This window comes from Rhamphochromis longiceps, linkage group LG14 (assembly GCF_057381845.1).
Source record: "Rhamphochromis longiceps isolate RC_006_pf linkage group LG14, R_longiceps_female_GT1.1, whole genome shotgun sequence".
In the NCBI taxonomy this organism is placed as follows: Eukaryota; Metazoa; Chordata; class Actinopteri; order Cichliformes; family Cichlidae; genus Rhamphochromis; species Rhamphochromis longiceps.
Window position 1 is genome coordinate 26,229,251 of NC_140570.1, and position 26,029 is coordinate 26,255,279.

Consider the following 26,029-nt stretch of genomic DNA (forward strand, 5'->3'; position numbering starts at 1 on the left):
AATAAGATGGTCCACCCATTTAAAATGAAAAAGTTCAGCCTGATGGCTAAGCTCAACCAACACAAATGAAGAAAGCATTTTAAAATTGAACAAATGGAGAAAAAGAAGGATATGAATGCATTTAAAACCAAGACTTGGTTGTATGTAGGGATGCTACATGAGTGCTTGAGGCACAAAGCCAAGAATGCTGCATGTGGAGATAGAATATACTGGGGCTTTAGGTTTTGGCAAATTACCACATTATTTACATTAGTCCAATTCCTCCTTTCCATGCAACAGGAAAACACAAAATTTTAAATGAAACCTGTCTAAATACATAATGCCTTCCATCCAAGTCTCCCGGCAGCTGCAACAAAGCAAATGAATGAATATGGGGACATTAAAAATGGAAATTAATAAAAAGGAGTAATTACCTGTGGATTATCTCAGTCTAGTAATTAAACAGCATTGGCATATGTTTGACACTGATATGCCCGAGGAGCTTTATGAATTATGCTGATGGCAGATCATCCTGAAGCTTTTGTTGTGCTTTGTGCTATCACTAATACGGGCCAGATAATACACTGAGGACAGGTAACTGTCAGAATACGAGCATTTTCTTGGTCGGTAATCCTGCTACTGAGCTAAATGGAAGTGATTAAGGCTTATTTAACTGACCTTTTTGGAAAATAAGCTTGTTCCCTTTCTTCATAATAATTATATTTAATATTTGACTTCATATCTCGTATCTGCCTGTTAATAAAGATACAGCCAGGAGATTTGGTTAGCATACTGTAGGGCAAAGACTGGGGTAAAGTATCCACCATGACATCACCCACTGGTTTATGGACTACCCTTTTGAATTTTGCCATTTCGCAAATGAATATTATTTTTTGCAAATTAGCGCGCAACACTGGATGCATCTGTTCCTTTCCTAGCATCCAGTGAAATAGTTGTGCAGTAGTGTTTTTTGGCTTTTAGACAACAGTGTTAAAAATGCACCACAAACAGTTTAGGGACTCAAATTAGTTGAGCCCCAAAGCCAGATCCTAACAGCCTGCAGCAGCATGAAAGAAACTTTTCCATTGAATTTAATGCTGAAAAGAAGAACGTCTTTTTTATGTATGGTTGTGGTAGTTACTGTTAGAAGTGCTCTTTCTTAATAAGGAAGGGAGAGATTATCAGAATGAGTGAGTAACTGGCACGAGTGGATTGCTCAAAGCTGTGAGCATTGTGCCAAAACTTTGGCTAGACCTGAGTCACATATTTCTGGCATTTTGATGAAACCGAGCAGAGCTTAGCCGAGCTGAGCTGAAGATTAAGGGAGAAAAAGAATGTGCATCTTGTTTTACTCACGGCCAGGTTACTTTTCACATCGAGCTGAGCGGTATGCAGATGTCACATGCTCGTTCTTAGCAGTGTGAACGCACGCAGCAACCATTTTATTCTTTTGACTTCACTCTGGTATCAATCTGTTACAAACCAAACTGAAGGTCTGTCAAAACGAATCAAATAAGGAAAATCAGACATGTCCTGATTTAGTCAAAGAACAGCTGTTTTTAAACCTACAGAACCAAGCACGAGTCCCCAGAAATTTCTAACAGAAGACTTAGGCTAACATATTGATTCTTCTCCAGCTGCCTCTGTTATAAATTGCCATATTAACACAATAGAAAACGTGCGCTTACAGCTTATTATTTTGGCCTGCAGACTGCACATACCCTGCTTTTTTGGACCCGCTAATTTGCGCCACTCTGAGAAGATTGCTGGTCGCTATTGAAACAAAGTGCTTTAAGTCAGAACTTATTATATATATACTTTTAAGTACAGCACTAACTTGCCCCTCTGAGTAAATTTGGCGCAAAACATGTGAATTTCTGCTCTAAGGTTGAGCATTTTAATGTCTAGAATCTGTAAGTGATCTACTACAGCAGGGGTCCCTAACCTTTTTTGGGCCACGGACCGGTTTATGTCCGACAATATATTCATGGACCGACCTTTAAGGTGTCACGGATAAATACAACAAAATAAAATCAGTACCGGTACCAAAAAAAAGAAGATTTATCCATAACACACGGGAAAAGACCCAGGGAAGCCGAGTTAACGATAAAAACACTGAAAACCATAAATTTCACACCGGAGCTTATTCATTTTTTTTTCTTTGTCTCCTTTTAAAAATTTATTTATTCATTAATTTGTTTTTACAAATTTTACAGGATGAATAATAAAAATGCATTTATTTCCCATCTCAATAAACAACTTTAGGCTGGAAATTATAACAAATGACTGCAACCTTTCATATCTTTTACAGCTTTTAAATGCTAAGCTTAACCTAAGAATGCACTTGCTCTGCGAGTTCAAGTGCTGCTACAACATCTATTATAAAAAGAAAAAGCCCATATCTTTAAAAATCTTCAATTTCCTTAACATGAGCTAATGACATTACATGACAGAAAGGCTCAAGTTTTCTGTACTGGATTTTTTTCAGCCTTTATTTTAATGGAAGTTTCTACACTCAGTGCCCTTGAGCGTTCAGGGACAGGCACGCATAGTCCTGCACGCTCAAACAAACAGAGAAAGTAAGAAGGACAGACAGAGCAGGACGTGCCTCCCCTCTGTGCTTACCCAAGTGGGTGTCCATCAGGCTAAATGAGAGATGAGAGGTTCAGCTTCGTGTGACTTGGATACGATCCTAATGACTGAGACCTGGCAGAGACAGACCAGCCACATTCAAGCATATGGAAGAGCGCAGGCACACATGCACACAAACACATAAACACACACGTCTAATCACAAAAAATGAATATCAAGATGTGCACATGCATGTTTCCAAACATGGCTATTAGCAGCTGTCAACTAAATAAAGTATTATTGTACAAGAGTAAGAGGGTGCTCATCAGAGAGATGAGGCGAGGACAATTAAGGAAGACGTTGTTGACAATAACCTTCCATTCTACGCCTCAAAAGGCAGAGAAAGAAGAAAAGCAAAAAAAACAATAAAAATAAAAATAACAACAGCAACAAAAACACACCACAGGGGTACTTCTTTTGCTTGATTACAGGCGCAGACTCTTACACAACAGAAATCCCTTTAGAAGTTATTTATAGGGTTTGCTCAATGATTAATGGCTGCATATTGGGGAGCTGAAGGCAGGCAGTATAGCAAGGCCATAGCTGTCCCAGTATCCGTGCTACACGGGCATCAAACAAGCTTGTGCACAGTAGTCTGCAAACGTGGGCAAACACACATTTGCCTCTGTGGAGCAGGAGTCAGGCAGGGCTGATCCACCTGTACTTTAGCTAATGGAATGGAAGGGTCCCTACTGCGTGCTGTTCAGCTTGATTTCCCCTGGCAACACAGTCAGCCAGGGGCTCGCACTTGATGATTATTCACATCTCTACACACATATTACTAAGGAAGGCCATAGCATTGTTTACATCTGGTCCAGAGGGGATGTTGGTGCCCCATGCTCATAAAGCGTGGCATTTTTACAAGACACTCAAGCATGTACTATCCCACAATACAACAATACCTGTGTTTTTGGTTAGTTAGTTTGCAGATTTGTCATTTTTTGTTGCTGCCCATTTTTATAAGTACTTATCAGTTAAAACTGTCCTGTTGATCACTGAATCCAGTTTATTCAAAGTGAAAATGAAAAGAATCTGCCTATTATCACTCCAGAGAGAATATTTTTTAGTTTTAGATGCTTTTTTGGAGACAATGGAAATTTAGAGTGGCTTTACGAATCTCTCTGTTGGCCTGTCAGCCTCATTTGCTTCTCTAATAGTTGGATTGCTGTAAAAATTTGTAAAAAAAATACTCCCATTTTCCAAGTAGTGTGCTTTATAACTATCACCTGCAAAACAAATACATTCTTGCCAGCCCCAGATGGATATTCTGTTCTAAATAAGAAGAATTAAGTTACAATATTACCCTTTTAAGGTGAACACAGACATTGACATGTTACCACTATCGCTGTGGGTATGTCAGTGCCAAAAGAAATGACATTGATAAACGTGTGTATTTTTTGAATGAAATGGGTACATGTCTATGCTTCTCCTTGCGAATGTATTGTTTTACTTTGTGTCTTTGTATGTATGTATGTACAGTACAAAACCAGCTTATGTGCGTGCGCCTTATCTTTGCACGGATGTCTATTGACCTCTCCCTGACTCAATTATTTTTCTCCCTGTAGCAATAAGGATTAGAACTTTTTCACCGCTACAGAAAAAAACCCTCAATTCATTTGCTGGAAATATGACAATAAAGAAGAAATTGGTTTTCTTGGGTTGAGAAGATAGAAAATCTGAAAATAATTTTCCACCCATAGATGACATTTTTTTTTGGTTTCGAGAAGCCTTTTAGTTATTATTGTCCTGAGAATGTCACTTCACATAAAAGAAGAGAGGATAGAAGAAAGTCCCCCCCCCCCCCCCCCCATGTTTGCACTGAGCATAACACACTGCAGAGCTGAAAGCCAGAGGAAAAGGTGATGATTTTGCTGTTTTTAGCTCTTCAGATACCAATTCCAAAATTCATTGCATCATGTCTGAATTAGACAAAAAAAAAAAAGACACAACTGAAAAATGATTGGAGTCACAAATGCTGCTGGAATAGGGAATGAATACCTTTGGCACCCTACTGAGTGAGTAAATGGCTTGTTGGGGTCTGACTGAGTGCGTACTAGAGCTTAGAAATGACGGGATCTTTTATGCCAAAACATCACAGACAAGACAGCGCAAGGTTTTTGAATTTGAAAGCCTTGCTCAAAGAAGACATGTGTGTGAATGTGTTCTTGAGCACATGTACAAAAAAAAGCATCACTGAACCAGATCGCTGGCAATAGAAAAAGCCTTTTATTTTTAAATGCTTATTGAACGATGTATAATTGTTTGTGTAAAAGCTATTTATCTGTGAAATAGGGTATCAGTCTTTAAGGTGAACATTTAAGATGAAATATTAAACGTTCGCTCATCTACTTGACGCACCGCTTTTTCTCTCCCCTCACACAGAATCAGCTGTAATTGGCTACACCCTCTCATTTGTCTCCCTATCATTTGTCTTAACAAATAAACAAACTTATTCCATTTGCTATGTGATTGATTCCTTGGCTCTGACTTTTATTCCATCTCTGGGTTAATGCATTTAACTTAATGTGTTGTCATCATGATAGACTAGTGAAGGTTCTTGGCATTGCGACAAAGTACAGTTGTGTTTTCCAGAGTCCCCTTAAACACTAAGGATAAAGCTAAATGAAACAGGATTGATTCACTAAACACTAACTCAGAGAGCTCTGCAGTGTTACCGCATTCGTAACACTGCATCAAAACAAATGTCAGCTTAGGAAATGGCTGTTTGGACGAATGCAATGAGTGTGCATTGGAGAGGGAGTTGGGAAGGCACTTGGGAGGAAAGCTAGCTTATGAGTTGGAAATTACTTATTTCAAACTGGTTGGGAAAAGCAGGGCATGGAGACTGAATGATAAAGTTGGTCCATTTGTTGGCAGGAATTCTGTTATGCTTGCAACAGAAAGGCTGGTACTGTTTTCAACCCGGGAGCCTTTTTGTTCTTTCTGAGCTTAGTTTAAAATTTGGACAGAAGTTTGAAAATTGGTATGGTCTGTCCCGTTTAAGATGCTGCTTTTTATTTTATAATGTTTTCTTAAAGCCCCATACTGGATATTTTTACCTGGTGTATAAACAAATGATACGTTCAAAGGTAGACAGCTCACTGCCATTGCAGCTAAGGTGATCCCATTCCAAAATAGCCTCAAGTTTTCTATTGCATTTCTTTCTTCTGTATTAAAAGATGTAACTGTTGGATTGAAGTAGTGGGTATTATTTTCACCTTGTTGGTTTATATGTGTGTGTCCCTGTTATCATTGAAATGTGAGACACACTGTATAACGAAAAATGTCTGTTTGGATAGTTAAGGCCACAATGAAGTTCTGTTCTTCTGCTGTTTGAGAGCTCTGTGGTTTTATAGCTGGTATGATTCTATCTCATGGTGGATTTTTATCTGTGAATTCTTATGCACACTTGGACAAGATCTTTTTTCCCTCAGCCAGGGGCGATTTTAGCCCATTTTTGGGGGTGCTTCAGCAAAGCTCTGATCCCAGAATCGCCCCTGCCCTCAGCACTTTTGCGTAAGATTCTTTAATACAGGATTTTCACCATATTTTGTCATGAACGGGTGACTGCTCATCTTTTTTTTGCTACAGGGAGCCCTGATTACCAACCTCTTGCATTTTAGACGAGCTGCTTGTGTTAAAAAAATAAGCAATGCTCGGTAATATCTGAAATTGTCTGTGAAGGTTCTCAGTCATCCAGGTCATTGTAGTCAAAGGAGCTTGCAAAGAAAAGCGATATCTGGGACTCTCCACCATTTGACCTTAGAACTGAAGAAGCTTCTCGGATGAGAGGTGAAACGTCTTCAAGTAACTTAAAGAAGTCCAGACGCTTTTCTTTGCAAGCTCCTTTGAATATCTGAAATTCTTCCTCTTGCTTTGTTTCATTAAACAAAACCTCTTGAACAAGGCAGCTCTTGCAGTTTTAAAACAAGTGTTAATAATAAAACAGTAGCTGACAGTTTAGTCAATGCTAAAGATTACCTCCATGCTTTATTTTTAATGAAGAGTATTCAGTACTCTCTAATGCAGGCATTTCATGTCTCACTTTCTATGGCATATTTGGGTTGTGCTACAACTGAGACAAGCTTCGTGCTCTGTAAGCAAACGATCATTTGCCTAAATCTAAACTCAAATATCTCTGGTGGTTAAAACAAATAACAGCATTAACATCAAGCTCTGCTGCGATCATTTCATTGCTCACACAAATAAAAAGTGAAAACAAGAAGCGGGGAGCCAGACATTGAGCTCTTTTCTCTCCCTCAAGGTAAAATATTTTGCCAGAAATGAAGACCAACTGGCATTAAAAGTCATTCTGCAGCTGGGAATGAGAGCAGAACCACAATGTTCCCCCTGGATTAACAAATAAAAAAAATGTAATACAATAAAAACAGAAATACCTAAACTTTACAAACCATATTTCTGTTCCTTTGAATTTCAAGGGTTTTCCAAGATCACCCATCCAAGTGGTGTGACTGATGGTCTATCGGATAAGCGACTGTGTCACTGCATTCCTCTCTGTGTAAGTATCTTTTCTTGTATTGCAGGTCCTTTGGGGGTAGTCACTTTCCTCGCTCTCTCTGATGTGGTACAATTATGGCTCTCTTTTACAGCACTCAGGCATTCCACACACATTAAAGCACGAGAGGTGAACATATATTTCCTGCTGGAAAATTGACGATCCTAATAAGAGGAGAGAAAACACGTACACACACGTAGTGTTATTACCAGCCATATAACAGTTTATACAAGTTTCTGATTAATGCAAACTGCAATATTACTCTCATGCTGGCAAACTGATGAATTACCAACCATAATAAGGATGGAAGAAGAGGAATAACCGAACAGCAAGATGTAAGTGATCTTAACAGAAAGGTGCAAGGCTACAGATATAACAGAGGAGTAAATAAGTGGGCGTAAGAAAAGAGGAAAAGAAAACCTCTAGCAGGAGAAAGGGGCAGAAGAAGATAACGGCAGGAGTCGAGGACAGTAAATGAAAGATAGCGAGGACTTCAAGTCTGCAAGCTGCCTAATAACCCTTAGCTGTTGATCGAGCTGATTCTTGGCGCCAACACTAAATGTTCTGTTCAGTTGTCCTCAGTCACATAATCCTCTTATCCGAGTTGATTTCACCACTGTGAAGTGACAAGCGACTGTTTGCTGTGAAACTGACAGAGCCTTGGCGGTCGTTTGTGTCTTCAGCTCAGGGCACAAAGCCTAAGGAGGCAGAGAAGTTTTCTGGGGAAGGCAGAGATGGACACGGGATCCGCGTACTTCCGAATTTCTGGAAGATACACCAGTATATCTCACCAGACACAAAAGCACACCTGCAAGAAAGAAAACTGAGATGTTCTTTTTTATTCCTTGCAAGGTCATCAACAAAGATAAATCAGTGAAGCCACTGGGAGGAGATCTAAGGTCAAGGACTCAGGAGTTTGACATTTGAGCTTACCCTGTGAGTTAAGTCTCATGTATTCAATGAACTTGGTATGAACCACAGGTAAAATTTAATCACTCTGACCTTTATATAATATTTGACCTTGTTTTGGAGCAAGAGCAATATAAAGCACTGGTTTGGATGGTATGCATGAGGAGAAATGTCCCTCAATAAACTGATTAGAAAAACTTCTTGATGCATGCTCAATCATCCAGGTAAGGAAATCCCCAGAAGCTGATTCTGTTTAACAGAATCAGCTTTGATTGATTCAAATAACTAGACTCAACTAGTCATTTTAATCAATAAACGCACATTCACGAGATCTCTTGTCTTTAACCTAATCCTTCTTTCCACCTGTTTCCCCCTAGGGCATACCTGCAGCTCTTCGATTAACCCTCGGAGAAAAGCAAAGCAGCGAGTATTTCTGACCAGTGCATGTCCTGCTGTGGAAGAGATGGCTGCCCAGCTGATCGGCGCCACAGGGTGCTCCATGCTCTGTTAAAGAGATAACACTTGCAAGGCTTGAGACCTACACCTTCCCGTAAGAGCCATCTACACATGTTTGCACGCACCAAATGGGGGGAATCAGTTGGTGCAGTGGGGATATACGAACAGGACGGAAATAACAGATATATTGTTTCAGGGATGAGTAAGCTGTTTTCAGGAAATTTCCAGTAACACCCAGCCTCCCAAATGCACAAAAAGTGAGCCATTTCCTCTCTCTGCAGGTGCCTTCTGCCTTCTGTAAGAGCTGGCAAGCGAGACAGAGTTCATGTAAATGTCTGATCTCATAAATGTAATTCATTTGCGCGTGTGCAATTTTAGTCTGACACTATTCTGCTCTGCACTGCGCTGTACTGCATCAGCTCACTCATTTCATTTGATCAGTTCCACCAATTATAAGTCACACTGTTGGCGGATAAGAAGGGAAACAGAATCCGAATTCTACCTTCTACTGCTGTGACGGAGCAAAAAGAAATGAGGGTAAGAGTACAATATGCGTTAATTATCTTACACTAAAAAAACAGTTGCTAACACAAAATGCTTATGCTGTGCTCATACAAGTGTCAACATGTGTAATTGTTATTTACTGAATGAGCTGTAGTAGCAGCAGTTCCTCTGGGTGGCCTTCATTACACACATTGAAGCATGAAATACGGCAGTATTTCAGGTTTCTGATAGCAGAACATACAACATTTGTCTATTACAGATGTTTCTGTTGAGGTTGGTTTCATATCTTTCGTTTCAGTTATCCTATATAAATGTGGCATGACTCGACAGCTAAGCAGTTCATAAACACCAACTGCCAAGTACAGACATTTTTCCACCCAGCTCATATTGCACACACATCTTGTAATCTCCCCAGTCTATCTCTTTCTTATTTAATTAGAACAGGCTCATCTCACTCATTTTATACTGAACGACAACCAGACTTGGACAGGAGGGCAGATGGCACAAGAGATACCATGTAATTAAGGCTGTGAAAAGATGGGGGCCAGAGGATTGATGGCTTCAGTCTTAAAACCAGGCAGAGTGGCTGTGATTTTCATATTTCAGCTTCAGGGTAAGATTTGAAAATGTCCCGTTAGTGATGGATTGAGCTAAAATATGCAATCTGGCAGCTAGTGGTGTCATTGAGACCATTCATTACAAATTCAATAACTCACATCTTGTCTCCACCCTTTGCGCTTGTGCTGTAGCTACCACGTAAAAATGGACTTGGGGTTTGGTGAGAAATGAGTGCATTTTGGCATCTTTTCCCTTTTACTTTAATCTCTGACAGCTGTTAGTTGCTACGTAGTAAATGTTGTGTATATGTTGAGACAACACTCAACAATTTCAAAATTTGTAAATGAGCAGTTATCCTCTTAATCTGTCTGTCTCTGCGTTCAGTGAACATCTGTGTTCATAAAGCGTCACACTGCACAAAAGAGCTCAACATGAATGCAAACAGCTATGATAGCAAGGCTTTCGGGATAAGACACTTTATTGCTCCCTATGCTATGCCCAGCTGTTTTCTATTATAAATGCATAGGGGAGTAAATGAAAAAACAAAAACAAAGTGGAAACAAATTCAGATGTTCAGGGTGTTCTTCAGTGTAATTAAATATCGCAGCTGATCAAAGGTACGTACGTCAGGGACACAATAATGCACCCACATCGCATCGGAGGCGATTTCAGCAGCCTGTGATAGAAACTGTTCTAATACAACTGCATTACTGCTCAGCCTGTTTACAGCAAAGTCAAACCCATCACTGCTAATCCCACTCTATACCTCAGTGTAGCAAAGAGATTTCCCTGCGTCCTTTGGTGATTTCCACTTCCTACGGCGCCTGGTTTAGCACATGCAGTATGCTCATTGAAACTGATCCAAGCACCGTGCTATGTGCCGTCTCCTACAAGATAATTAGCTGTGAAGAGATGAACACTGGTTCACTGACATGACACTTGTTTATGGAAAATCCCTCCTAGGTAAAGTTTCAAACTGCTAGGGACACCTGTTTTGGTTTTCATTACTGCAAAATTGCAAAAACATGTTGCTTTAAAGTTGATACGGTAAACACCGTGTAACGATGATGAAAATGGAACTATTTTTAAACAGCAAGTCTAATAAATAAATCATTTCAATTCTTTGCATGGGTTTATGGGCGATTTCTTTGTTAGGAGAGAGCAGCCGCAGTGCACTCTTCTACTTTGAAAACATTGATTGGCTTTTGCTCTTTTCTCACCGCACATGGACCTCTCCAGTCTCTCCACAAATCAGTAGCATAGAAATGAGGACAGGTTTCTCATTACAAAGATCGAATAAGACTTTGTGTTTCTAATCTTAGTGCATAACTGTCTTTCACGGCTACGTCGTGGCCAGACGTGTGTGAAGGCACGATCCGGCAGTTTTACGCTTAACAGAACATTTACGTGTATAAGCGTAACATACACACATACAGGACTTGGACATGTAATATGAATATTCGCTGGCTTGCCTTGATAATGAACTTGCTAGCTGTAAAACACTTCTTGTAGGCCTGCTGTAATTATCGCAACTTGGGTGTTAATGTAAGGATGTCACACTCTCATCTCGTGGAGTGAGACTTCTGCTTCAGTAAGTTTTGCCATACAGTATAAGTTTCATTTCCCCCTGCACCAAAACATCACCCCTTCATCAAACTGCAGCTGAGGTATGAAGATTTTTTGCTTGGTGTTCTTCTATTACAATGAAATAACTCCACCGAGATTACCTGCATCTCTACAGTCCGATTCCAGAGCAGCGATGTGCTAACTAAAAATCTCTCTTGTGGCATTAGGTCAGCTCTGCTTGGCTCAGTATGAACAAGCAAAAAGGGGTGTCCTTTTAGAGAAGTTATAGATGAGCTGAGAGGGGCTTTAGATACATTTTAGGTATTACACAGCAGTGCATTAACACACTGTTCAAACCCCTTGTCATTCTAATATTGCACAGACATTATTCATACCGTTTAATAAAACAAGAAAAAGAGAGATGCTCCAAAGATGTGCAAAGTATACGTAGACAAAAGGGTACACAGATCATTGTTTTACCTTTTCCTTTGTCCGCAGTTTTGGCAGTCAGTAGCTCCTAAGCTTCAAATGTATGCAAGAGAAATATGTTATTTCAAAACCCATGCTATTACAGAATGTGGTGAAGTCATTGTTGAAGCGATCTCCACCCTCAGCTGCTCCTCATTTTTTCCCCTTTTATTTTCAATAACAGCCTTGCTGGTAGTGCTTTTATTTTGGTAGTTTGTCCACATATAATACTAATTAATGGAAGTGGCTTCCTTTCTATAACCACATCACAGATGCTGGTACATCACCGGAGTGCCAGCACTTGGGGGTATGTCATGAAAACTGCATCTTAACTTGACATAGTAAATCAGTCTTGATCTGTAACAGCACACTAATTACTAATTATTATTTTTTAATTAAATATAAGTACTGATGATCTCCAGTAGACAGCGCTACTGCTCATGTTTGTTCCAGAAAACTGATCTTGTGTCCTGTGGTTGCAGAAATATATTAAATCATCTTATATTCAACAAATTGCTGAACTGTTCGGAGAAATGTTGTGTCTGTGCTGTGATTGTGAGTCTTACTGGAACTTGAAACAATTGTGTTCAATTAAAAGAAAATGTTTGTGATGCATTATGCATGCAGAGTGCATTTCTCCGTTCAAACAGTACTCGTGAGAGCACAATATTGAATTTGTAAAAGACTCATATGCAAATAAGGAATGGTGGTATAGAAGTGTATATATTGTGATTGATGTTCTGCAGTTCGAATGCATTGACTGTGCCAAAGCGACTCAGGCCATTTCCATATTCTAGCCTTTATGGCATGAGGGGAGATAGTTGCCTCCTGGAAATGTAAATCATCAAATGAAATATTTATCCCCACCGAAGAACAAAACAGTGTGTGGGCAGAAAAAGAGCCTTTCAATTAATAAGAGAATTATTGGACAGAAACTAGCCTAAAGCTCTGATATTTGGTGAGATATTAATTTTCATAACTGCAATTAATAAAACATTACTGGAACTGAAAAACTCTCTCTCTAAACTAGTTAGCTTCTCCCTGCGTGTACCTGGTGAACTTTCTACCTCTGCTAGCCCCAAGTTAATTCTGTTTCCTACAAAGCAGTTAAAATGCCTTCGATTTAATACTGATGTGATCTCTTTTCTCAGCAAACCCTATGTTCCTCACAGGAGTGGGAAGCCACAGAAGAATTGTTCAGGAAGCACTCTGTAGGAAGACTTCTGTTCTTTTCCTTACATTTCCTGTCCTCTCTGTCGTACTCTCTCCTGCACATGCCGTTTTTTTCTCCACAGTTCATGAACTCAGGGAATGAGTGATTTTGAAACCGTGGAGCTCCATAGGAGAGGAAAAGCGTTGTCATATCAAAGCTGTCAGCCATTCTTTGTTTGCTCTATGAATCCTGCATGCATCATTTCCTAGACAGCTGATGCAAATATGCAGACATTGAACATTGTCTGGTGCAGAATGCCTGTTGTCACTCAGGATACACTTAGAGTAGACGTGCTGTCTTTGAGGCAACACTTGCAAAATTCCTAAATACACAGAAACAGAAAGTGTAGCTGTTAGCTTAAATGAACAAATGCAGGTTAGGCATATCAGATACATTTAAATGTAGTGAGAAGGGGGAAAATAAACACTAAGAGAAGTTAAAAGTTTTACAAGCTCAGGTCTGTTCCTGCCTTTGACAATGACATGCATATACTCATGCATTCTATATGAAGACACCAGATGGCGACAGCTGTGGCTGCTAGGGAAAACCACGTGTTACCCGACTAGTTGGCAGTAGTTCCTGGAGGTTGCTGGCTAGTTGTACTAAAAATCTCCCAGTGATTGCTTTGGTTGTTAGCACATTGCCAGAACTGGCTGTGGTTTTTCATGTTTGGATGCAAAACCTGCTAATTACAAGTCGAAAATGTACAAAGCAAACCAGAAATTATGTCTAAGCACTGCAGCCACATGCTTCATACAGCACAACTTTCACTTTGAAGGCAAAAGTCTACATTTTCGATTTGTGTCACATCTTAACAGCGTGTGTAGACAAGTCTGTCTCTTCTATTCAAACTACAACTACAAGCCATGACCTAGTGACTTTTCCCTAGTGACAAGCAGTCGCCAGGGGATCCGTGACTGGTTCATGGGGCTGTGTAACTGGGGCTTTAGCAATCATTTTCCCAGCAAATGCCATCAACCTTCATCAACCACTCACAGGAGGACACTAATTTTTCTGTCTTGACTGCTGGTTGCCAGATAGTCATGGGCTGGTTTCTAGGCATGTGTGACTGATCCTACATTGTCAAGATTATTATGAACACCCAAAGGAAGACAGTTAACATCACATGGTTAGTGGTCACATGCCTGCGGTTTTCTGTCTTGACCTCACTCATTTCAGATCATATTGAATATAAACTTAAGTCTATTTTGAGGATTATCTGGTATGCAAATGCCACTCATTGGTTATGAATGACTGAATGACTGAATGAATGACTTGTCAAACACAAGAAAGCAAAAGTGGAAACCTTTCAGAAACCAGCGAGTAACCAGTGACGTTACCAAAATCTTTACCTAACCTTACTGTACTGAAACACTTAGTGTCAACATTTATTTAATTACCTGTATACTATATATCCAGACATTATGGTAGTTGAGTCATGACCTTGAAAATCCTCAATGAGTGGCCAGTTTAGGTGACTTTAGTAACACTAAGCTTAGTAGCTAAGGCAGTCTGGGTTAGGAGGTAGAGCGGTTTGATTTCTGGGTCCTCTGGTCTGCATGTTGAAGAATCCTTGGGCGAGACGATGAGCCCCAAGTTGCCCCCGATTAATCTATTGGAGTGTGAGTGTATGAATGTCACCTTAAATTAAATGTGTGTGAATGGATGAATGAAGCTTATAGTATTTTGAGAGAAAAGCACTATTTAAGTAACAGTCAATTTACCACAAAATCATGCCTACTTGAGCTTTCTGAATTTTCTCACCTGTTTACTTATTAATCTTTAGTTCTGGCATCTTATATTTTCTTCTTCTTCACCTAATCACAACATTACTATGAGGCTAACAATAACATTTTTGGCTTGGCACAGATTTTAACACCAGACACACTTCCTGACAGCCCTCCCATTTATCCACAAGCTAGGCCCCAAAGCCGGGATAAATGGAAGGATTTGCATCTGGTATAAAAACCTGTGCCAAACCAAATATGGAGTTGAATCTGCTGCTGGAAATAAGGGAGCAGCTGAAAGTTGTGAATGTAAAGTTATATGTCTCTGACGCTAAAATCTTGTTGTTTACTCAAAAAACTTTGTGAATGTGAGTGTGAATGGTTGTGTCTCTGTGTTAGCCCTGCATCAGATTGGCGAACTGTCGACGGTGTGTCCCGCCTCTCGTGTTATGGCAGCTGGGATAGGCTACAGGCATCCCAAGACCCTGATAAGGATAGTTGGAAGAGAATGAATGGATGGATGGATATTTTAAATTTTCTCACTTTATTTTTTTCACATTGCATTAAGCTCCAATGAGACACAAAAGTATTTTTTTTTTATCCTGTTTAAAGTGCTCAAAATCTCTTGCTTTACTTTCCTCATATCTGCCTCAGTAGGCTTGCTGCCACACCCCTTGATGGCACTTAGTTTCACCCGCTCACCTTGGCACTCCATGAATTTATGCGTAAAATCAAAGCTCGTCTTCTCAACATTCTGCCTTTCAGCAGAAAAGCTTCTCCTCTTCCTAATTACCATCTCTCCCTTTACGCCTCCATCCTCCTGTCCCCACTCTTGATTTACTAAAAATGGTTTGCTTTCCCCGAGAAATGTCACGTGAACGAGGAGTTGCACTACGGTTGCTGTGAAGTCTCCCTTGTGACAGGCAGGTGCAGTATAGCGCCTTGGTTTCCGATCTTCCAGGTGTCTCTAATTATGATACTTTGGCTCACCCCTGTTCCATTTCCGCACGTCTTACAACTCTTTCACATACTTTTTTTCAACCATGTTCTCCTATAAATGCTTTGAGAATACATTAAAAAAACGACCTTCCTCCTTCGACATTGTCATAGGATGAATAACTGGGGCAAAGTGATGACCTGTAATGTCAGTGCGGCACAGGAATATGCACTGTGTGATGATAGGGAACAAAGCTGGTTTTCACTGAGCTAATGAAACATGAAAATGCTCCATAGAGCTCAGGATCTCCCTCTTTCCCTTTAAGGTCATGTCTTCTATCAAAGTTTCTCACTTAAAAAATGAAAAAAAAAAAATCGAATCTTAAGTTGTGGAGCAAATGTGTAGTTTCAGCAAGGTAGAAAGTTTCGTGAGCTTACTTAGAAGACAAAACTTACACTCACTTGTGAAAGTGGAGAGAAAGCTCCACAGGAGAGAGATGAGACTTTTCCAAGCGGTGAGGTCTTTACTTCACGATTGCACATTATTTCCATGGGGCACAAAGTGGTTGTGCGATGATAACATTATAAAATATTTTTGTCTTTATTTTATTGACTGATTTCCCTCTTTATCTGCTCTCTAATCATTCCCAATACACATACATCATTACCAAGATGGATTTTTCTGGGTGAGAGATTTAGGTTAGTAAGAGAAAGGGACTGTGGAGGAAGAAAAAGAAGGAGAGGAAGCCTCTTCTCCATCTTTTCATTAATCACAAATCAGTTTGTTTCTCTCTGGGGACCAGAACACTCAGTGGGAAGAAGAATAGGCTTTTCCTCTCCCCCTTTTATCTCCCTTCTGTTCAATACATTCCCCTCTCTTCTTCTCCTCCTCAGGATTTCTCCTGTCTCTAAATGCCAAAGCAATAAACCGAGAAACAAAATCCCCCTCCTCACTCTCACTCTCTCCTTCTCAAACAGACTGCATGTTCAGTATTTTAATAAAAATCACAGCTTAGATGGTCACATCTGAGAGAGCACATACACACCAAAAAGTATGCAGACACACACACAACAACTGACTTCTGGTATGCATGCAGTCTTTTATATTTCCAAAGTCGGTTCAGTGTATCCTACCGTTCCACGCCTCAGCAGTCACTGTGACTATTAGTGGGATCTCACAGGGCTGAATAAGCAGTGGGATTGTTCGACTTGAATAACAACACGGAGAACTTCTCTGAAATATAAGTTCAGACTAGGCTGTGAAAACAGACTCATTGTCTGAGTGGGGGAATTTTGCCATCTTGATAGGAAACAGGAAAAAAAGCAGCAAGTGTACAAAATCAAAGAAAGGACTTCTCTGTACAGAAGTAAAATGATTTTCCTCGCTCACTTCGGTGATCTATTCTAAGTAATTATTATCATAGTGAAACAGCCAGTCGTTGAAAAGTTAATGCTCCACCTGTAATCTTTGCCGGTGTACACAGACAAATGTGTCCTTTCACGAGTACCTACAGTACGTATGACTAGCTATGCCACATAAAATGCATTCTATTATGCTCAGCAAAGCATTATACAGTACATGTACATGAAAGAAGATAACGACCGGTATGACATTGAGTGGTTTCGTGCTCGTGGCAGAACTGAAACCTTTATCTAATCTTAGACGTGTATCGCTCCATCTCGATACTCGACTTTAGCTGCAAACCACTCGTCTCACAAGTAAAAGACACGTGCACACATAGCCACATACAACAGCAGCGGGACGAAAACTTTGCACCCTTATGTGCGCATATACACCCAGAAGTGAACTATTTTCAGTTTTCAGGTTCACATTTTAAAAGAAATGCAGAATACTAAGCTTTCTGGGTGAAAGTAAGTGATGTATGCGTTGATGTTTTAGTGTGCCACCTTGAGTCCCAGCTGAAGCGAGCAGCCAGGGCAGGGCGGAGAGAGGATAATGATCCAGCTGATAATGGAGGAGTGGAATCTGGTAAATGAGGCTGGATATAAAACGTGCTGCAGGCTGTTCCTTTGCTCTCTGTCTCTCTGTCTCTCTCTCTCTCTCTCTCTCTCTCTCTCACACACACACACACACACACACACACACACACACACACACACACACACACACACACACACACACACACACACCTCAAGATATCTTCTAGCTCTTGAGGTATGAATGTGTAAAATCATGTCAAGTATAAATGAGCGCTACGGTAACATACTCTTAATTACCTCTTTCTTTCCTATGTGCATACATGTGCACATGTATGTGTGATGCACTTATGCATGAATAGCATGAATTATGTCTGAGGCAGAGAGCATGAACTCCCCTATTAATAAAACATTTCCATTACTAGCGCTAGTTATAGGTAGGCAGAACTTGTGGCACAGGAAAATAGACGCAGTTCCATCTTCATCTCTATTTTTCAGTGTCGCCTAAAAGGCAGCACAAATGCACTGCTAATGAGCTACAGGTAGCAGCTGATGTGCTAATACACACTTTATTCCAAAATGAAATGAAATGAAATCCAGAGCCAGTGCTCTGGATAAATACTGAGCAAGCTCTTATTCGTTCAGAACAGACAACAAAAAAAATTACACAGAACATGAAAAAAGCAACACAAGTGATTTACTGTGAATTATATTTATTATTATTATTATTATTATAGATTTTTTTTTACAAAATTCTTATCTCACTGATGATAATCCATATTCCTTCTCTTCATCCTCTTATCCAGTCCTCTCAAAAAAAAATATTAGATGCTTTCTTTGTAACTCCCACTATCATGCTTATCAGCTTTCAGAATTAAATTGAGTCCTGTGTCCATCTACTTACTGTTGGACACTTTACAGAATAAAGTATCACACTTTACAGCGCGTGGCTGCTCTTGATTACCCCTGCAAAGCCCCAATCAATAGATTCTAGAGCTAAGATAATGAATAATTGTATCAGTCTGTTGCACTTCAAATCATCGCTGTCTCCAATCAGGCTTTGATGATCAATTACGTCTGTTTTATGGAGCGAGCAGGAGATCAGTGAAATACCGTAATGGTGGTTGTGGGATCAGTAAAGACAGAAAGGCACTCTTGGTATGAGAAAAGGGGAAAGGAAAGAAGGTGCTTTTTGCTCCTTTTAATGATATATGTTGTAACATGCTAGGTTTTTTCAAGCAGATGTATTTTTTTATATTAAAATGTTAGCAGAGAATGACACACGTGTGAGTATCTTTTGACTTTGTGAAGGTTTGGGAACGCGTCTCAATTTGCTTGTCCGTGTTGTTGCACAAATACTGTTCAAAGCTGCTGTTCTCTTCTCCCTTTGCATTGGTTAATACTGACGTCTCCATGTGAAAGTGGGATTTGTAAAGCACATCAGTTGCTGGGGCCCGAGTGACCTGCAGTTAACAGCACAATATTTTCTACATCAATGTGTAGTTTTCACAGGTTTCTTAAAGGTAGTTGTTTATTTAGATCATTGTAACACAACCTGAAAATGTTTATATTAGCTAGCAGTGGATAACAATAATTTGATATTACCATACAATGCGTTACATTTCATGTAATATCAATGCAGTCACTCAAATGAAATGCTGGGAGTAAATTCCTCTGTAAGGTCTCAAGGGAGTTTAATCCACCATTGTTTACTATTTGTAGACTCTGTTATTATCATGATCTTTCTTCTGTTTTCATCCCAGCACATTTTGACAGCACCAATTTATGTAAAGGAAGTTGAGAATGAAATTGGAAGGGGAAAAAAAGGGTGAAAAAATAGGGAGGGATGACATTTTATAAATAGAAGGCGGGCTAGAAAAACCCAGCAGCTTGTTCGCAAGTCTGATGTCATCCTGAAACCCTTTAATATTTAATTCAAAGTGTTGTGAAATTAAAAAGGCTCAAGGAGAAAAGGAAAGGGAGGCAAAATAGAAGGGACGCAGGGAGAAAGGTAGAGCGAGACAGATAAGAGAGTGTAATAAAAAAAAAAAGCAGCTCACCTCTCTTTTTAATTACAAATATGTTGATAATGAGCTATTAATTTAAAAGAAGAGGCCCTTGACTGGCATTATCAGACAGAAGGGGAAGGGGGGTGTTTACAAACTGAGAGTGTCCTCTACACAGCAACAACATCAGCGTGCCTGCAGATCTGGATAGGGTGTTCTGAAACTGTGTGCCTTTGAATCCAGATTGATAAAGTAATTGATAGTCAATAAAATGAATACCTTGCAGAGTAAACACTAGATCCATTTTGATAAAGGTTTTTTTTTCTGCTTACTGGACCTGGACTCCTCCCAGGTATTGGGTTAGTCTATCCCAGCAAAGCAGAACAGTGACCTCCTGTGGATTCTAATATACAACACAAATGCAACATGACGTCACACTGAAGCGAGGGCTGTTACCATTTGCAAACATGTCCCAGGTGAGAAAGGGCCCATGTTTGACTTGACATGCTGCTGGCAGGTGATTAACAGAGAGTCAGACCTCGGTGCCCTCCATTAGATATTATTACGCAGAAGGCTCCATCTCCCTTATACATAATTATAAGAGTCATATGAATGTCCTTCACATGTCTGCAGGGTGGTTGTAACACTGGAGCTGGAGCACATATTAGAGACTCAGATTGTTTTAAGTCAGTTTGACTTGGTTACAGCCAAGAAAACTCAGCAACGTTGAGATAAAGAACCAGACCGTCTCCGCACAAGACGGTGATGGACTGGTGCGGGGTCACTAATGATTCTGTCAATCAATACCATGGCTGGTGTGTCACAGCAGTCTTTTGCATCCTGTCAGGCCCATCACTCAGTGCACCTCAGACACAGTGAAGAGCCAGCACACACAGACCTACACGATTACTATGCGGCACATCTCATCTAGGTGAGAGATTATGACAAGAGGGATTATGTCAATGAAATCTGCAGCCCACAGACCCAGCATCACTCCCGAGGACTAAGAAAGAGTATAAACCCATGTGTAGGATACCTTTTCAATCAATTTCCTCCCTAATGAACTGCCTCAATGAGGCTTCAATAAACCTAAACTAATTCAAGGCAATCCTTAATCTCCTGACCTAGCCTTTTTGCATTGTCCCTGGTATTACAGTAACAGGATTGTAAAAGCATTGGCTCCAGATACACCCGTCCTCAAGTGACGAAGAGACTGGTGGGGGTTAGCATTAATTTCCAAAGCCTTATGTTTCATTTGCATAATTACCATAAATCAGTGCAGGGATGTTCTGGTCGACAGTAGAGGGGAACAGAGAAACGCTATTGGGAAAAGGAAATGTTTGGGAAGGTGACAGCATGCAAAAGACTGCTGACTTAGCGGGCAGTGTGGTGATTAAGGAATAACTGTGTTATTCTAAAAACAAAGTTAAGTATGTCGTGATGGAAACTGGAGTCCCCCCCCTGTATCAATCAGTGAATCATTTCGTTAAAATAATAACTTTTTTAAACTGCTGGAAAAATATCCAAATAGTTGGTAAGTATAACAGATAATTGTAACATTTTTTTCACCTGTTCAAAGAGTTTAACATTGCAGGTGATGCGCTAAACTTTGATGCTCTTCAAGATAAATTGGGGATATTTGGCTTCAAAGAAACAGATTTGATTTAATTGACTTTGTGGCAACAGTTTCAGTAATGCTTTAAAAATATTCATACTTCATGCAGCATGAAGGTACCTTTTAGGGAATGCTGCACTATGAGCTTAATATACAGTAAATACAGCAGAATGAAGCCGCAGTAAACACGAGGGAGAGCCATTTATACAATAACAATACTGAGGTCTTTGGGTAATCACCATTCTACCTGTGTAACACAGTAGGTGATCTTTGCTGCTTTCCTCTACATACAGTAAAGAAAGGTTGACTTGCGCAGTAAACTAAAGGATCCGTCATTAAAACTATGTGAGCTCACTGACGGGGAAACTATTTGTATCCTGCACTGGATTAAATGGGTGAAACAAATGTGAGGGGTTAAATGCTTTGACACAGGGTACAGACTGTGCAGCCTGCTGGCTCAGTAATCTGCTGAAGTTCTTGTGCTTTGTGTAATATTGAATTTGAGTCATCTGCAGAGCAGTCGGGGTTATTTAAGGACAGCTACAAACATGCAAGAGGTTAAACCAAAGACCTAAATAGGTAGTGCTATATTGCTGAAAGATTAATCTCTCTTTGAAGCCATCTCCTACTTCATGCTGTACATAAAGAGCAGACAGTACAGTAAGCTCACAAAAGTTCCCTAAACTTTGCCTAACCTCTTTTATCTCTACTTCCAGGCCTCCACAGCTGCTGCTGCTGCCTGGTCTGATAAAGCCAAGAGAACAGTATGTGGGTGAGCAAATGATAAAAACAGACACTGAAACTGAGAAAGATGCAGGGACACTCTGAGAGAGCCATTAAGACTGAGATGGAAAAAGAGAAAGACATAAAATACTCTAAGAACTAAATAAACTATCACATGAAAGGAGGAGGAGAGTGTTAAGAGAGCACTGATGGAGGGGGCAGAGATGGAGACATATGACAGCTGGCAGACAGAGAAGGCGGCACTCCTCTGCTCAGTTTCCCTGCACCTTAGCAGGCCAGATGGACTGAGTTGGCCCTCTGTGCCCTTCATAAGCCAACACACACACACACACACACACACACACACACACACACACACACACACACACACACACACACACACACACACACACACACACACACACAGAGTTTATATATTTAGTTATATTTTTCGGGAACACTAGCTTATTTCGTCTATTAAGGTAAATGACTATTCTCTGCCAAGTGGCATTGTACTATAATATGAATGAATTTATGTAAAAGTATTAGGCCTCTATGTACTTACAGAGTAATTACCGAGCAGTTAATTACTGTTGCAGTATTTGACTTATTATATTTCTGCTAGATCTTAAAGATATTGTATTAATCTAGTATGTATTAAAAAGAAAACCCAATAAACTCGACTGTGATACAGGCCCTCCCTCTACTGTCAAAACTCTGCTACTACATTAAAGAGCATGGATCAGCACCAAAGTAAAGGACAGCTCCCACACTCCAAAACAGTCCCACAAATTACCTTAAAAAAAAAAAAAAAAACAAGGAAGAAAACTGAACTAGAACCTCTATCAAAGCCCTCAAATTTTTAAACTTAAAAATAACAAACCTCTTGTTTAATTTTTAAGATCTCTGGATGTTTGTTTTCATTCTCATTTCTCCAGTAATTGAGCAACAACACTGCTAGAGGCATAAAAAACAGATTCAGCCAGTCCCAAAACAGTATTGATTGATGTCTGGTTATAAAAAGACATCTATCATCTAGACAGTCTAAAATTGAAGCTGCACTGGACTGTGTGTTCATGTGCCCGTGCCTGTGTGTGTGTGTGCGTGTGTGTGTGTGTACTTGCTGGTGGTCTGGCTAGCCGTGTTGATGCAGCACAATATTATGAAACAATAAAATGTAGACAGCTGATTCATGTCTCAGCATAAAAGCCAGAGTTTTGTTAGGTTCCCCTTTAATGAAACCTATAATTTCTGCCACCCTCGATGGCGTTGCCACACAGCAGAGGGATCGATCATAAAGAGAGATATCTAGAGCTGCTCGATTTTGCAGGATTGCCATGGCAATTAGTGAGCCAAGTTGCAGTGCGAAAAGTAATTTACACAGTAAAGTCACATGTCAACCACATCTTTCGGCTGAGAACAGTACACTCATCTCTCTTAAACACACACAAGGGTGGGGAAAAAAAAGAAAAACACCCACCCACACAGGCTGCAGAGTAATGCAGCAAGGTTTTGTCAAAGACTGATGTTGTAGTCACAAAGGTTAGAAACTCAATCACTTTAGCGATGGCTTCCACGTCACCGTGTCTCAAGACTCCATCCCGCATATGTGTGTGCGTGTGTGTTTATCCATGAATGTACAAACACCAATGTGTGCTGAGAATGATTAGCTGGGTCAACAGAAATGTAACAGGGCGGAGATGTCACAACCAGCTAAAACATTACCGTAAAGACAGGACGACTAAACAAAGGGAGGGAAAGGTCAAAAAGCGAGAGAACCTGTGTGAAGCGAGACAGCTTCAACATAATAGCGCAGATTTCGCTGGGCTATTGCGATCAATTCTCTTGAAATCACAAGAGAGCAAAAGCTGACTCTTCCTTTCTCACAGAGGAGGGCAGATCTACAACATCAGCACATTCAACCGGTGAAGCAACGTCTGTTTTTCATCCGCCTTTCCTCTCCGCCACTCTCCTCCGTCTCCCGTGACCTTAGGGTCTATTACACGCACGCTCCCGCGCTGTCTTTCTCTCTTGGTGATGATCATCTGGCCTTGTCAGCAGGTTGAAGTCACTGAGCTAAGCATTTCCCCGCCACATAAACGATGTCTCTTTTGTGTGTGTTTGTGTGCTGTTGTCGTGTGTACAAACTTGGCTGATGGCATTATACGCAAACATTCAGGATGGATGCGCGCGTATAACGTCATCAACCACCAGCTGCGAATCTTATAGGTCGCCTGACAGCTTCTAAGCCAGCAGATTGTATTTCTGTTCCACAGCACTCTGTATTCTCTTCACTCATAACCCACTCGATCCCCTTTTGTCCTCAAGAATCCAAATCCAAATCTTCTTCAGTGTAAAAGCTTTTCTCTGTAGTGACTGAGTGGACAAGTACCACCCAAGTGTGCTCAAATGCAGAACTCTCCCAGCCGTCTCTGAGATTTAACCTGCCTGTTGACTTCAGGCTCAGAGATTAGTAGAGGAGTGTACACACACTTGCTATTCAGCCAGAAGCCTGAAGACGACGTCAGTACAGAATTATAATGACCACAACAGAAGCAGTAGAGAAAATCCCAGGGATTTACTGTGGTCTGGTTAAATGGAAGATCGGAAGATGTGCTGAATGAGAATGGCATTTCGGCTGCTCTCTATTCTCAGCGTGCGCTTGCTCTGAGAGTGTGTTTAAGAGAGACCACATCCCCGTATATTTACTCTTTGATAGCGGCTGGTTCTAAGTTTGCGGAGCAAATAAACTGGCTTTAAGATACTGCCCCCTTGTGGACATAAGTGGGACTACGAGCACAGTTTCACAGTCTCTACAAAAGGCTTGTCATAACTTGGAGCAACATATTAAAACACTGACAAGAAAAGTGAGAAAAATTTGTGAACTTTCTGTATTTATGTAAAAATAAAGTCTCATGTGAGAAAAAGAAGAAATCCAAAACACTGTTGTATTTTATCTAATAAAATTAAAATATACTGTTTGTTTCTACACAGCAAATTAAAGCAGAAAGAAAAACAATCAACACCATTCAATAAAACAAAACAGGAATGTGTAGGTCGAAGCTATTTTGACTTTGACTTTGACTTGTCGACTGATTTGGTTGCATATAGCTGGAAAGCATCAGAAAGTCAACACAGTGACTGCTTTTACTCACGCTGCTAAAATGACACAAAATACTAAACGAGGTAAACCACACACCCCAAAGTCACACCCAAAGGCTTAAAGCAGCCAGATAAGCTAACTAACATCTCTGCTCGTGTGTCTTTAACAAGACGGCACAAAGAAACCAAAGAAAGAAACCTTTACACAACTACACTGTAGAGAACACACAACATCTGGCATTCATCCCAGAGTAGTACAGTAGAGGGAGCCTAGTAATTATGAGTTACTTTGCTGCTCACCATGTTAAAGGGGAAATGAAATCCTACATGTCACGGTCCCTCCTAAGGAAAGGTTTGGTAATGCAGCAATGCAATATCCCTAAAACTCAAGTAAAACAACAAAGGTTTAAACAACTAAGTTCCACATTGAAGTGCGACCAAATTAGAGGCCAGACATTTTGCCTTCATAAAAATATATATGAACAAAAAGCAAAACTAGCTGAGCTGAATGAAAACATTGTCGAGCTTTAATCAATTCAATTCAGTTTTATTTATACAGCACCAAATTACTTCAGCAGTCCCCTCCAACATGTTGTAAAGTAAAGACCCTACCCTACCAATCTACAGATGCTAGGTTGAAGTTAGCGCTTCCAAAAAGTTTCCGTTATCAGTTATTAAATCCAAGCTGTTAATGGAAATGTGTAATGTGTCTGTTTGACTGCACTTCTGAAGCTCAGATAAGATCTTATGAACAAGTAGTGCAGAACAAACAGGTAAATCAAAAGGATTTTCTTTTGCCACTGTACTGTCACACACTTCTAACATAAGCCTGCATATAGTATTACATATTGTTAACATACAACACAAAACTACTGCACCAACCAACACGTGACTAACGGCAGTCATTTCTAGTCATTTGTCACACACACACGCTCAGACACGCAGCCTCCTCAAATGCTATCACACATGTAGCATGTTGTTTAAAGCCATACATTTGTAATAGAACATTTGCTTGACATGGGCGTGACTTACTGGGGTGCTGCCGTCTGACAGGGTCAACATGCTGATTGACATGCTCATCTTATCGGAGGAGGAGAGGGACGGTGGGGAAGGGCTCCTTTTCTCCACTTCCTGTCGCTGCAGGAAGTCACGCCAAGCCCGCTGAATACTGCATGTAAAAGA

At 40.3% G+C, this 26,029-nt stretch overlaps 1 protein-coding gene across 1 annotated transcript in view; it reads right to left on the reverse strand.

Moving 5' to 3' along the window:
- Positions 1 to 26,029, reverse strand: part of schip1 (schwannomin interacting protein 1) — a 251,215-nt gene that overhangs the window by 132,623 nt on the left and 92,563 nt on the right. Inside the window, exon 8 of the mRNA XM_085380233.1 lies at positions 25,880 to 26,015. Within this exon, the coding sequence (XP_085236359.1) occupies positions 25,880 to 26,015 (136 nt within the window). The remainder of the gene's footprint in view (positions 1 to 25,879; positions 26,016 to 26,029) is intronic.